The sequence below is a fragment of the Ranitomeya imitator genome, chromosome 5 (assembly GCF_032444005.1).
Source record: "Ranitomeya imitator isolate aRanImi1 chromosome 5, aRanImi1.pri, whole genome shotgun sequence".
Lineage (NCBI taxonomy): Eukaryota > Metazoa > Chordata > Amphibia > Anura > Dendrobatidae > Ranitomeya > Ranitomeya imitator.
In genome coordinates, this window is record NC_091286.1 from 81,366,884 (window position 1) to 81,382,523 (window position 15,640).

Consider the following 15,640-nt stretch of genomic DNA (forward strand, 5'->3'; position numbering starts at 1 on the left):
GCGACGCTGCAGCGATCTAGACAATGATGCCGATCGCTGCAGCATCGCTGTGTGGTCGCTGGAGAGCTGTCACACAGCTCTCCAGCGACCAACTATGCGAAGTCCCCTGGTAACCAGGGTAAACATCGGGTTACTAAGCGCAGGGCCGCGCTTAGTAACCCGATGTTTACCTTGGTTACCAGGGTAAACGTAAAAAAAAACAAACACTACATACTTACATTCCGGTGTCTGTCCCCCGGCGCTGTGCTTCTCTGCACTGACTGTGAGCGCCAGCCGGAAAGCACAGCGGTGACATCACTGCTGTGCTCTGCTTTCCGGCCGGCGCTTACACAGTGCAGAGAAGCACAGCGCCGGGGGACAGACTCTGGAATGTAAGTATGTAGTGTTTGTTTTCTTTTACGTTTACGCTGGTAACCAGGGTAAACATCGGGTTACTAAGCATGGCCCTGCGCTTAGTAACCCGATGTTTACCCTGGTTACCAGTGAAGACATCGCTGAATCAGCGTCACACACGCCTATTCAGCGATGTCTGCGGGAGTCCAGCGACTAAATAAAGTGCTGGACTTTCTGCTCCGACCAACGATGTCACAGCAGGATCCTGATCGCTGCTGCCTGTCAAACTCAACGATATCGCTATCCAGGACGCTGCAACGTCACGGATCGCTAGCGATATCGTTCAGTGTGAAGGTACCTTAACTCCTAACCTCAATTCACACGGGCATATAAAAAAAATTGTCCGATTTCATTCCAAAAAAAAAAACTCAGGTTGTCATATGTATGGCCTCAGATTCTCCGCATCAGCAGTTATTAAAATTTACAAGCCCAAATTCAGAGTTTCATATGGTAATGAATTGCAATAGGTAAAAATCAGATGCTATATGGCAGAATCAGATGGTATTGGATATCTTTATAAGCGCACCCTAAACTTCAAAAGGCGAGTCACACACACAGAAGAAACTAGTGCATGCAAAGATTTTTTTTCTCATATAAATATGGTGCGTGAAAATAAATAAAAATAAAAAAAATTGAACATCTGAATAGCAGTTTAGTAACCCCTAGAGCCATATTCCCAAGTGCAGAAATGTTGTTTTTATTCCTAGCGGTGTCGGCACCAAATGCGCAATAGCAATCTGCTTTAATTATCCTCATTTTTTATACGATTTCCCTTTTTTTGTGGTTTTGGTGCTATTTAATGGTGTTTCATGTGTTTTTCAGTGCAAAAATTCTTGGATTCAGCACTTAAAATCAGTTCAACAACTATTTTTATATAATAATACTAAAGCCAGCATATTTAGAATAATAATACAGGTCCTTCTAAAAAAATTAGCATATAGTGTTAAATTTCATTATTTACCATAATGTAATGATTACAATTAAACTTTCATATATTATAGATTCATTATCCACCAACTGAAATTTGTCAGGTCTTTTATTGTTTTAATACTGATGATTTTGGCATACAACTCCTGATAACCCAAAAAACCGGTCTCAATAAATTAGCATATCAAGAAAAGGTTCTCTAAACGACCTATTACCCTAATCTTCTGAACCAACTAATTAACTCTAAACACATGCAAAAGATACCTGAGGCTTTTATAAACTCCCTGCCTGGTTCATTACTCAAAACCCCCATCATGGGTAAGACTAGCGACCTGACAGATGTCAAGAAGGCCATCATTGACACCCTCAAGCAAGAGGGTAAGACCCAGAAAGAAATTTCTCAACAAATAGGCTGTTCCCAGAGTGCTGTATCAAGGCACCTCAATGGTAAGTCTGTTGGAAGGAAACAATGTGGCAGAAAACGCTGTACAACGAGAAGAGGAGACCGGACCCTGAGGAAGATTGTGGAGAAGGACCGATTCCAGACCTTGGGGAACCTGAGGAAGCAGTGGACTGAGTCTGGTGTGGAAACATCCAGAGCCACCGTGCACAGGCGTGTGCAGGAAATGGGCTACAGGTGCCGCATTCCCCAGGTAAAGCCACTTTTGAACCATAAACAGCGGCAGAGGCGCCTGACCTGGGCTACAGAGAAGCAGCACTGGACTGTTGCTAAGTGGTCCCAAGTACTTTTTTCTGATGAAAGCAAATTTTGCATGTCATTCGGAAATCAAGGTGCCAGAGTCTGGAGGAAGACTGGGGAGAAGGAAATGCCAAAATGCCTGAAGTCCAGTGTCAAGTACCCACAGTCAGTGATGGTGTGGGGTGCCATGTCAGCTGCTGGTGTTGGTCCACTGTGTTTCATCAAGGGCAGGGTCAATGCAGCTAGCTATCAGGAGATTTTGGAGCACTTCATGCTTCCATCGGCTGAAATGCTTTATGGAGATGAAGATTTCATTTTTCAGCACGACCTGGCACCTGCTCACAGTGCCAAAACCACTGGTAAATGGTTTACTGACCATGGTATTACTGTGCTCAATTGGCCTGCCAACTCTCCTGACCTGAACCCCATAGAGAATCTGTGGGATATTGTGAAGAGAAAGTTGAGAGACGCAAGACCCAACACTCTGGATGAGCTTAAGGCCGCTATTGAAGCATCCTGGGCCTCCATAACATCTCAGCAGTGTCACAGGCTGATTGCCTCCATGCCACGCCGCATTGAAGCAGTCATTTCTGCCAAAGGATTCCCGACCAAGTATTGAGTGCATAACTGAACATTATTATTTGATGGTTTTTTTGTTTGTTATTAAAAAACACTTTTATTTGATTGGATGGGTGAAATATGCTAATTTATTGAGACAGGTTTTTTGGGTTATCAGGAGTTGTATGCCAAAATCATCAGTATTAAAACAATAAAAGACCTGACAAATTTCAGTTGGTGGATAATGAATCTATAATATATGAAAGTTTAATTGTAATCATTACATTATGGTAAATAATGAAATTTAACACTATATGATAATTTTTTGAGAAGGACCTGTATAGTAACACGATGGAGTCTACAAGATAGTATATGCTATATATGGATAGATAATAGGGGCCAGCTGCCAATAAATATATGAGAAACAAAAACGGAGACACAAGCAGCCATATGGTCCCATAAAATACACTCTTTATTAAATACCCCCTGATGAAGGAGCGGCGTGCTCCGAAACGCGCGTTGGGGTCAGGCCTGCCTGGTCGTTCCCTGGACCACCATTGTCTGCTGTAAGTACACCGCTACATTGTGCTTAGATGTCAGAATTCCCTGCATGAGGGCACTTGCCCCATATACAATGTATAATGTACAATCTATTTACCATGTGATATGGGGAATTTCTTTCTAGCATATTGCTAGTTCAGCAGTGTGGTTTATGGATCGTCTTTCAGGCCTGTTTTTTGCCATTACCATTTGTGCGTACTTTTACCCTCCCTCTGTACACCTGTTTTTTGTCTGGTGATTTTTATATTTAATAAAGAGTGTATTTTATGGGACCATATGGCTGCTTGTGTCTCCGTTTTTGTTTCTCAACTATTTTTATATGCACAGTGGGCGCGAGCTTTCGTCAAATCATATCTACGGTAATTTGCTTGAACTGTTAAAAGTGGAATTTTCTGCATGAAAACAAAACACCGTTTACACTACGTGGGAACATGACCATACATTAGAGAAAAAAAAAAGGGATTCTCTCTTTTATTAGGCACAGCCTTTCTCTCTTCTTACTTTGGTGGTTTTTCCACTGTACGGTAGGTGTTGAACGCTTGAAGTTGCTGTTGAACACCAACCAGTGAGTTGGCGAATTTCCGGTTGTTCAGGATAATGATAGTTTGCTCGATCCATTCAAGGAGGTCGGATGCTAGGGATTCATACTTTTCAATCATCTTTTCGGTTTCGATGGCATTGTCTAGCACCTGTAAATACACAGAAAATTGTTTGGACACTTCACAAACGCCTTACAACTTTTAATCTGTGGTGGAGGCAAGAATTCCTGCCGTAAATTCTTCTAGAGGACAATGACATGATGCATGCTGACTGATGGAACTTGCAATAAAAAACAAAAATACTAAAGCGTTTATAAAATATAAAACTAGGGCTGTTAAAACAAAACTGGATGAATTTTACAAACAGTATAACAGAGTTTGAGTCAAGGAAACTAAACTGGTCTTTCCAGTTTGGAATAAAGAGCACAAAAGCCAACAACATGGCGCTGGCAGCAATAATAACAAACAAGGAAAGATACCGTAACAGTAAGACGTTTGTGACAAAGTGGGAATAATGGGATTCAAAGAACTGAACACTTTGGCCATTTAGGATTCTTGAATGCATACAGTCGATACATCTAAAAATCTGATTATTTTAACATCCCATACAGGAGAAACCGTTTATCATATAATTCAGAGTATCACAATAATGGCGAGTGTAATATTTTCTCCACGGAGGTAGAGTTTACATGCTCTTTCCATTATGCCATGATTCTCACCCCCCCAAAAAAAAAGAAAAGAAAAAGTCTACATGTCGCGGTTTTCTTCCAAATTGCTATTTGATTTCCACAAGTTCTGATTTCACATCTGCAGTTTTCCGTCAATTCCAACTCTACTTGTCATATAAATGGCCCAAATCAAATAGAATCAGGACTCCTTACGGCTTGTGACTTGCATGACTATTTTAAAGAGTTGTGCACACTTTCGCAGAATAATGGTCCAGCCACCATGTCTGTAGTCCCAGATTGACGCCAGAGTAGGCCCTGGGTCATCAATGCAACATAGCACACGTGACATGACCGGCAAGCAATCAGTAGATGTGCTGGGGTATGCAGTAGGAGGGCCGAGGTTTGCAGTGTTCTGGTCCTGCAGCCAATGACTACGACTCCTAAGAATCTTTTCGCCCAAGTTTACTATTTTATGATTCAGAGAGGATGATGTCCCAATTGAGCAAGGCAGTTAACAGAAAAAGGTTACCATATTGCTAAAGTTAGCTGGTGTGGGAATTTCAGAGTGAATAGAGGTAATCTTAAAAGGGGTTGACTGGAACTTTAACATTGACAGCCTATCCTTAGGCTGGGTCATCAATGTCTGACCTGTGAAAGCGTGACAAAAGCACCCCCCTCCTCCCCCAAATTAGGTGTTCCTGGTATCGGCGGCGGCCGGAGCTACTCAATTCTGTCAAAGGAACAGAGGCCACGGGTGGGTATTGCACATACACCCCCTATTCAAATCACTGGGGGGCAGATGTGCAGTACCGAACTGCGGCCATTATTTTGTCGACGGAACTGTAGCTGCGTAACTGAGAACTTCCAGCTGCCAACCACACCAGGAACAGGAGATAGTAGGTGGTGCTGGGTGTCACATTCCCACCGATTAACATTGATGGCCTGTCTGTAAGATCCTGGATAACCTATTTTATCACCATCTCAGAAAACTACTAAATTAACAAATATAATGCAACATTTTTCTTTTAAATACTTACTTTTCCAATACGTTTTCCTTCCACGGCTAAAGCCTTCATTTTTGAGAAATAATGATAGTATGTGACAACATAAGTGATGATGGATTTTTCATCAGGATGATCCACGCTTATATCTAGAATAAAAGCATAAAGTTCAAAAAGGCCTCAACCAATTATTTTGATTTGGCGACAAGGACACAGTATAAAGAAGAAAGATTTTGTAAAGTCTACATCAAGTTAGCCTATGAAGAACAAACATGTGTCTATTCTTGAGGATTGAAATAATCTTCCAATATAAACATTTTCCATAGGGTAACCCTGTCTATACTGCACTGCACCCATGGGGAAAAACAAATTAAAGCAACTTTGGAATTCTTGAAACCTGTCACATTTAACACAAAGTTAAATCTTTAGTCTCCACGCTATAGAAAAGGAGGAGCTGAGAAAATGGATATATATTTTGTGGGAAATTAGTATAGTTTGTAAATCATTTATCTCTATTCCTGCTTCCTCTGGGCGTCAGGTGTTAAGTGGGTGATTTAAGACTTCCCTGTATAGCTGTGCATACAAAAATGGCTGTCAATGGCAGAGCAGGTCTGCCTCCTGTATTGCCAAACCCAGAACAAACATGAATTTTTAGGTTTTTTAAACTTTGAGTCATAGTAAGTCTTTTTCCACAAAACTATATATCAATTTGCTCAGCTCTGCTGCTCCACAACATGCTCAGCTCTTCTGCTCCACAACATGCTCCCACAGTCTGCTCTGCTCTTCTGCTCCACAACATGCTCAGCTCTTCTGCTCCACAACATGCTCCCACTGACTGCTCAGCTCTTCTGCTCCACAACATGCTCGCAGCCTGCTCAGCTCTTCTGCTCCACAACATGCTTGCAGCCTGCTCAGCTCTTCTGCTCCACAACATGCTTGCAGCCTGCTCAGCTCTTCTGCTCCACAACATGCTCAGCTCTTCTGCTCCACAACATGCTCCCACTGACTGCTCAGCTCTTCTGCTCCACAACATGCTCGCAGCCTGCTCAGCTCTTCTGCTCCACAACATGCTCAGCTCTTCTGCTCCACAACATGCTCAGCTCTTCTGCTCCACAACATGCTCCCAGTCTGCTCAGCTCTTCTGCTCCACGACATGCTCCCACAGTCTTCTCAGCTCTTCTGCTCCAGGACATGCTCGCAGCCTGCTCAGCTCTTCTGCTCCACAACATGCTCGCAGCCTGCTCAGCTCTTCTGCTCCACAACATGCTCAGCTCTTCTGCTCCACAACATGCTCCCACTGACTGCTCAGCTCTTCTGCTCCACAACATGCTGGCAGCCTGCTCAGCTCTTCTGCTCCACAACATGCTCAGCTCTTCTGCTCCACAACATGCTCCCACTGACTGCTCAGCTCTTCTGCTCCACAACATGCTCGCAGCCTGCTCAGCTCTTCTGCTCCACAACATGCTCGCAGCCTGCTCAGCTCTTCTGCTCCACAACATGCTCAGCTCTTCTGCTCCACAACATGCTCCCACTGACTGCTCAGCTCTTCTGCTCCACAACATGCTGGCAGCCTGCTCAGCTCTTCTGCTCCACAACATGCTCAGCTCTTCTGCTCCACAACATGCTCCCACTGACTGCTCAGCTCTTCTGCTCCACAACATGCTCCCACTGACTGCTCGGCTCTTCTGCTCCACAACATGCTGGCAGCCTGCTCAGCTCTTCTGCTCCACAACATGCTCCCACTGACTGCTCAGCTCTTCTGCTCCACAACATGCTGGCAGCCTGCTCAGCTCTTCTGCTCCACAACATGCTCAGCTCTTCTGCTCCACAACATGCTCAGCTCTTCTGCTCCACAACATGCTCAGCTCTTCTGCTCCACAACATGCTCAGCTCTTCTGCTCCACAACATGCTCAGCTCTTCTGCTCCACAACATGCTCCCAGTCTGCTCAGCTCTTCTGCTCCACACATGCTCCCACAGTCTTCTCAGCTCTTCTGCTCCACAACATGCTCGCAGCCTGCTCAGCTCTTCTGCTCCACAACATGCTCGCAGCCTGCTCAGCTCTTCTGCTCCACAACATGCTCAGCTCTTCTGCTCCACAACATGCTCCCACTGACTGCTCAGCTCTTCTGCTCCACAACATGCTGGCAGCCTGCTCAGCTCTTCTGCTCCACAACATGCTCAGCTCTTCTGCTCCACAACATGCTCCCACTGACTGCTCAGCTCTTCTGCTCCACAACATGCTCCCACTGACTGCTCGGCTCTTCTGCTCCACAACATGCTGGCAGCCTGCTCAGCTCTTCTGCTCCACAACATGCTCCCACTGACTGCTCAGCTCTTCTGCTCCACAACATGCTCGCAGCCTGCTCAGCTCTTCTGCTCCACAACATGCTCAGCTCTTCTGCTCCACAACATGCTCAGCTCTTCTGCTCCACAACATGCTCAGCTCTTCTGCTCCACAACATGCTCAGCTCTTCTGCTCCACAACATGCTCAGCTCTTCTGCTCCACAACATGCTCAGCTCTTCTGCTCCACAACATGCTCCCAGTCTGCTCAGCTCTTCTGCTCCACGACATGCTCCCACAGTCTTCTCAGCTCTTCTGCTCCACAACATGCTCGCAGCCTGCTCAGCTCTTCTGCTCCACAACATGCTGGCAGCCTGCTCAGCTCTTCTGCTCCACAACATGCTCAGCTCTTCTGCTCCACAACATGCTCCCACTGACTGCTCAGCTCTTCTGCTCCACAACATGCTGGCAGCCTGCTCAGCTCTTCTGCTCCACAACATGCTCCCACTGACTGCTCAGCTCTTCTGCTCCACAACATGCTCCCACAGTCTGCTCAGCTCTTCTGCTCCACAACATGCTACCACAGTCTGCTCTGCTCTTCTGCTCCACAACATGCTCCCACAGTCTGCTCAGCTCTTCTGCTCCACAACATGCTCCCACAGACTGCTCAGCTCTTCTGCTCCACAACATGCTCCCACAGTCTGCTCAGCTCTTCTGCTCCACAACATGCTCCCTCCCACAGCCTGCTCAGCTCTTCTGCTCCACAACATGCTCCCACAGACTGCTCAGCTCTTCTGCTCCACAACATGCTCCCACAGACTGGACTGCATTTTCAACATGACAGGTTCTCTTAAAAATATTCTATTGTTTCTTGCTTACAGCTCCTCCACAGACCTATGAGTCCCTATGGTTACAGACTACCCGTGTGTAGTCAGGCTGCTTTGTCACGCTTACATTTGACCCTTTCTACCATCTGTACAATGGGCTATCACATTGGGGGGGGGGGGGGGGAGGGGTGGTGTGGACGACTGCAGGCTCAACCTTCACATAGGGTTCATTTGTGTAGTCTGTAAGTAGAAGCTTATATTTGGGCTGTGAATAAAGGAACGTAACTTTACTTTCCTCTAAGGCGGGTTTTCACACAGCCTTCCAAGTACAGACCGTGATGCACGGAGATCGCTGATCTCCTGAACAAATGTCACAGCCTCATAGGCATTTATGTTACTGACCCTGATGTGTGACGCTACATTAAGGGTATTTGCACACTGCGTCTTTTAGATGCCAGCGAACCCACCGGGTTTTCCGTGGCGAAGATACACCATGTTTTTCCTAAAGCATCTTTGTTGGTGTTTTTCCAGCGTGTTTTTTTTTTTTTTAATACCAAATTTTAAATAGACAGCGGCTTCCAAGAGTGAACACAAAGCCGCCCAAAGAAAAAAACGTACTACAACTTAACTGGTGTTCGTCTTTTTTGAAACCTAAAGTGGTTAGAAGAGGTAACAAAAGACGGAACATGTGCACAGCTAGTTGTTTTTACGTTGCTGTGAATTATGTTCATTCTTTGAAGCATTTTTTTAGCACTTTTCTAAGATGAATCTGCCTAAAAGAGACAAAGTGTGCATAAACCCAAAGCGGGATTATGGACTACTAAGCATCTTTCTTGCAGGAAGTAGCCATGGAGGCAATCAGCAGACAATCGGCAGTGAGAACTGCACTCACTTACAAGGGACATCCATTAAAGACTTTGTAAGGACACCTTCTAGATGCCATAATTTTAGGGGATCTTTGTGGCGATGAATTCTCTTAGAACCAGCTTGTACTTATTACGCTGCTCACCTTCTGGGTCCAGGAGCTTTGTGAGCCCGAGGTGCTGCTCTGCAAGGTTGAAGGCATTCTGAAGATTGTAGTGTGCATTGGACTTCTTCAACTTGTCAAAATCAATCAGATCCGGCCTGGGTGGAGAACAGTTCATGACTTTCATGAAGACAAGTCATAACAATAAATGCAGAAAGATAATAAAACATGCAATGACACCGTCACACAGCGCCAAGATCAGCGACCAAGACCTGACCAGGAAACCATCAACACAGAATTTGTATATTATTCTTGTTCTCATGAAATGGATAATGGGATTTCTAGAAAACTGAACTAAATCTTAGACCGCAAACTGAATGGCGATGCCTACAATGAATGAAAAATACAATGTCACAATATCCATGTGCTTTACAAATACAAGGAAAAACCACTTTTTTCAGAGTATAAATTTAATTACAGACCGACTTCCTGACAATCAGATTCGAATCTAGACTGTTTTACTTGGACTCCGGACAAGTGGTTTAAATTATAAAAAGCATGGTGGCAAAATGACGACTTATTGGAGATAAATAACAAGAATGAATGGCGTACTGAATAGCAGGATAACAGATATTTCCTGGCACATAATGAATGTCTGTCTCTAAAGGCCTTTAACCCTGGCTGAACAGCCTACAGATATACTGACTGGAGGAACTAATTAGGAAAATTCCTCTTTGCTCTGACTGCATAGACCACAACTCCCAGTTTGCCACATTAATGAACTTCGCACTTCCCTGATCCATTTACAATTACTTCTAACTATTCTACAAATGTGAATCATTTATTTTACTGTAATTCCTGTCATTTCTCCCTAAATGTGTGTTTTCATAGTAAATGGAGCCAGAAACCCTTCATAAATATGAAGCACACCTCACAGATTTATACATTCCTACACGTTGTTCAGCACTGGACGCTATGAGTTTACATACATTTATCATGTCAATTTTGTGTAGCTAATGGTCCCTTTTGCACAACCTCTTCAGATTTTGTTGTTGAGGCTTGTGGAGATCGGTGGAGAACTGCTGAGGACAAACTTGTGTAGTGGGGTCTTCAATGGCCCATCGAGGTGCCTCGGGGAGTCTAGTTTCTCAATCAGGAGGACATATACCCAAGGAGGGTACTTACACAGTCCGAAATTTGTGATGTTAATCAACAGACTTATCCTATGAGACCCTGCTACATAATTGTTATTTCATGGGGAATACATGCATCTACAATTCAGGAGGCCTTGAAATACACTAATATTCTTCATACCTTAAATGTAAAACTGTATATCAGATTTTAGCAAGTTAAAAGGTTAACATTGGATAAGAACACAATCAATCTGATACAATGTGGGTAACACTACATTACTTAATGACTACACCAACATCTTCTGTCAGATATCATATGACCCAAAAAAGGATCGTTCCCTGGAAGAAGCTTTCTAAAGCGAGCGCGCGTCGGGTGTGGTGGGTTCCTGGCTCTCTGCACTGCTGGTAACATTACCTTTATAGTTTTACTTTGTGTGTCCATTTATGTATAGATTGGATGGTCATCTGTCATACCTTGGCCCAATAGTATTATACGGTATTATTGTAGTAGTTTACTGAAGACTCTTCTCATATTTAGGATTACATGGGCTTAATAGCATATTAGCCTAATATTACAGGTAGCTACATTTATATACTACTTCTACAGATATGTGATTTATTTTATTTATTTCTGTGCTATGACTGGTCCTACAACTTGGATTCATTGAACAAGATCAAGATGTACATCTAAAACTACATGGTGTATTACTTGTACTTTATACATGCTTTCCTACATTCCACTTGTGATATATGAGAGTCTGTGAATGGATATAATAGTGCAATAGACTATGCTAGATTTTTTTTTATCCAGGTATGCCCACTTTTTTCCTGTACTTTTATCCCCTTCCTGTATATTCTGTATGTACATACGTAAATACATGCTATATTTTCTTATATGTTTTTAATAAAGATGTATTTAGCCCTTTCTTTAAAAAAAGCCTTGTTTCTTTAAGTGTTGGTACATTACTTAATGGTAAGAGGGGAAAATAGAGCCTGCATGAGGCACACATGACTGTCACATGCAGGTCTGCAGATTTGTGAGCCCGAGGTGCTGCTCTGCAAGGCTGAAGGCATTCTGAAGATTGGAGTGTGCATTGGACTTCTTCAACTTGTCAAAATCAATCAGATCCGGCCTGGGTGGAGAACAGTTCATGACTTTCATGAAGACAAGTCACAATAATAAATGCAAAAACGCAATGTGTGAACATAGCCTAATAGAGATTTAAGTGTAGTCATGTAGAAGGGCCTTTTGAGACTAGATAGCATAGTGTTATAAAGAACTACTTTGGGTGGATAAAGCGACAAATAATAAAGTACATTAATAAAACTGTCAAATATAAAACATTTTCTCGTCTTACCGGTGTTTATGAATGAGTGCATTGAACGCCATGCCATCTCTCCAGCTGGTTGTGAAGTTATGAATATTTACATTTGGATACCTGCAACACAAACACATTTATAAGAATCCAAAACATTGACTGCTCATTTTAAGGACAATGGACCAAGTACAATAAAAATGATGTCATAACTCAATTTCCAAGTTACTAGTAGTAAGACATTATTTCCATAAGATTTCCTCGCCATAGGCTCGATCAGACGGCCACTATTCTTCCCAATTTCCCCTACACCTTTATGCCTCATAGTTGAGGAAGGAAACAAGCTTTGGTCAGACACCTCAAATCCAACATCCAGAAATTATAAGATGACTACAAAAGCCAAGGAATGTATTCTATATTATATCATTATTATCACTGAACCCTGTGAAAAGACAAGTTTCTTAAGCCTCAAACATAAAAAAATACAGTTAAAAGCACTTAAATTAAAAATAAATAAAAAAACATTAAAGTGCTGACACAACACTCAGCCCAGCTCAACCACCTCTCTTATAAGGTCCCTGCCCAATACAAAAAAGGAAGTTCCACAAAGCATAAAGTGCAATTTTATCGTGTAACAAAACATGAATATAATAGAGCTAATAGCAAGAATAATGGAGATCTAACACCAGGAAACACAGGAAAAGACAGACTGGTATGTTTTACTCCAATACGTTCAAATGTTCCAGAGAAAACTATTTTAAGAGCCGACCAGGTACTATAGAAATAGATGTGGCTGGAACCAGCGCCGTTCTTGGCCGGCTCCTCCCAGCACCACTCTAGCTGACTGACAGGTCTCTTCCATGTTTGTACATAGGCCGACGTGTCGATCAACTGGTGCAATGTGGGGAGAAGGAAGTCAGGGGTGGCTCCTGTTCCAGTCACATCTATTTCTATAGTACCCCAGACATCTCTTAAAACTAGGCTCTCTCTGAAACATTGGAGCTTCCGAGTAAAACATACCAGTCTGCAATCCAGCAGCCAGGCTCTGAATCATACTGCCTGTGGTATGGGCACCATGAATAAGTAACAGGTTCCCTTTAAGTACAACATGAGACTAAAGAAACCCTATGGGGTTAGGTGTCTATAGACTCCTCACACATCACCAGGCCAAGATGCTGCTGACAAGTTATTTCTCCTCGGACAGGTAAGGCTTCTTTCACACTAGCGTCGGAATCTCCCCGTCGCAATTTCGTTGGGCAGAGATTCCGACGCTAGCGTTTAACGCACTGCACAACGGAGGCAGCGGATGCATTTCTCCGGCGCATCTGCTGCCCCATTGTGAGGTGCGGGGAGGTGGGGGCGGAGTTCCGGCCACGCATGCGCGGTCGGAAAATGCGGTCCGTCAGGAGCAAAAAACGTTACATGTAGCGTTTTTTGCTCCCGACGGTCCGCCAAAGCACGACGCATCCGTCGCATGATAATGCGACGTGTGGCAATCCGTCGCAATGCGTCGTCAATTCAAGTCTATGGGGAAAAAACGCATCCTGCAAGCACTTTTGCAGGATGCGTTTTTTCTGCAAAACGACGTATTGTGACGGATTGCAGTTAACGCTAGTGTGAAAGTAGCCTTAATGGTGAATTATAAACTAGTGATGCAGCACAGTGGCTCAGTGGTTAGCACTGTAGTCTTGCAGCGCTGGGGTCCTGGGTTCAAACCCCACCAAGGACGACATCTGCCAGGACTTTGTATGTTCTCCCCGTGTTTGTGTGGGTCTTACTCCGGGTTCTCCGGTTTCTTCACACCCTCCAAAGACATACTGATAGGGAATTGTGAGCCCCAATGGGGACAGGGATGACGATATCGGTATTGATGAGTCGGGACCTATACATCTGCAGGAGCCAAATGATATTTCTGGTGGTCCATTTCTATAGACAGCATTAGAAAAACCCACAGGCTTATTTGCAACTAGTAAATTCCTTCATTCTAAGAGGGTACATGTGCGAGGGTGTCAGGCCTATCCCTGGCACGCACACTGGATTAGTAAGTGAACCCGCCGCCTAATGTATGCATATTTCCTCACATCCCCACAATCCCGGGTATTTGACTGTGAATACAGTCATTTATGAGCATTGCAGTAATCCAGTTACGGGGGACATGCTTGTAGCCAGCGCAATTGTTTTTGTGAAAACTCTAAACTCTGTAAGAAGATCTTTTGGGTTAATCCTTTAATCTCTACTCACCCAGCTGTCTTCATCTGGCACCATAAAAGCAGAGCATCCTTGGCAGATTTCTTCTCCTTGTTGTCCTCTGTTTCTACACTAATATCTTGAATCTAGCAGAGACAAAGGGCATTTGTTGAGAAGATGTCGGCACATGGCCGTCAGGTGGCACACTGCTTTATTACCACATTCGTGAGCTACAAATTCATGGTATGAAAGCAAAACCATTCAGCATGATCACATCTGGCCTAATAGTACTAGGTGCAGGCATCAGGCAGTAGAATTACAGACCCCGAGTACCAATGTTATGAGAGAACTATTCTAATTTTTGTGGCACATATTGGTCAAATTTCTATAACTTTTGGGCTATTAAAAAGTACATTTTGCATTTTTTTATGTCTAGGAGGACAATTTTTTTTATCCAACAGTAGCTTGCTTTTTACTTGAAGCAATATTGGCTTGTCTGTTAGAAAAGTAATGAAGTCTAAAAACTTCCAATAAAGTTTATTTGGGAAAAATTTTCTTTTGGTAAATTGAATGTATTCAGTCATTTTGTGTGGATTATTTAGACTTATCATATACCCTAGTTATGGGCGCAAACACTGCAGGCGTAGCTTTGTATACAGCTGGCGGGTGTAAGAACTTTTTTTTTTTTATTTTATTTTATTTTAATTTTGTTTAAGTAGTCCTAGGAGTATGGTGATGTGAATGATCAACCAGCAATCAAGAGATCATTGTAGACCGCCTTAATTTCACACTCCTCTCTCATAGGAACACAACCTAGTGAAAGATCTGGAAGGCAGAAACATGGACATCGGGTTTTTTGCCTTCTCTTGTGGATCAAATCATATGGGGAATGAATGGAGCAAAAGTGGATAGTTGAGAAGTTAAAGGGGTATTCTGGTAGGTAGACGTTCGCAGAATTGAAGTGGAGAATCAGCACCATGATCCATCTCACCTGGAATCGGAGGATGATGGTCCATATGAGGCCCAGCGTCAGTCTGTGGTTTCCATCGACAATGTCATGTGATCCCATGTTTTCTAGATGGACTCTTTGCTCTTTCAAGAACTGCAGAGCTTTATCAACATTTTCCAGACAATGGATGCGCATTCTTCCCTTGGTGGGTTTAGGCTGTATTTAAAGAAAAAAAAAGCCAGCGATTAAAGTATATGTATTGGTCATGGCGGCAATACATCTACGTAGAAAAATACAAAACAATGGCTGGATCTAATGTAAAGACTGCAGATGTGTCAAACAATAGGCTGGTAAGCCAGACTGGAAACCTGCCAGGCGTGAGTGGATTTTCAGAAGTAAGAATTATCCCCAGCCCAGACTAATACCACAACATCAATAAATCTGGAATTCCCATGTATGGCGGGATCAGCACAATATTGTGGCACACTTTCACAGTATACATCTTATATGGTTTCTGCACAAAATGGAAACAAATCCACATTTCAAGGAACTTTTTTTTTTTTTTTACAGAATTTGCTCAGTTTTTCTTTATTTTTTTTTTATGATTTATTATCACTAGTAATATACCAT

The 15,640-nt window shown here is 43.2% G+C and overlaps 1 protein-coding gene across 2 annotated transcripts in view; it reads right to left on the minus strand.

Moving 5' to 3' along the window:
• Window positions 1-15,640, minus strand: part of SPTBN1 (spectrin beta, non-erythrocytic 1) — a 201,536-nt gene that overhangs the window by 51,416 nt on the left and 134,480 nt on the right. For both annotated transcript variants that reach the window (XM_069768874.1, XM_069768875.1), the window contains 6 exons: window positions 15,053-15,226; window positions 14,116-14,207; window positions 11,917-11,997; window positions 9,468-9,583; window positions 5,384-5,496; window positions 3,641-3,828 (listed from right to left, as the gene is read on the minus strand). In XM_069768874.1, coding sequence (XP_069624975.1) covers window positions 3,641-3,828; window positions 5,384-5,496; window positions 9,468-9,583; window positions 11,917-11,997; window positions 14,116-14,207; window positions 15,053-15,226 — 764 coding nt within the window. The remainder of the gene's footprint in view (window positions 1-3,640; window positions 3,829-5,383; window positions 5,497-9,467; window positions 9,584-11,916; window positions 11,998-14,115; window positions 14,208-15,052; window positions 15,227-15,640) is intronic.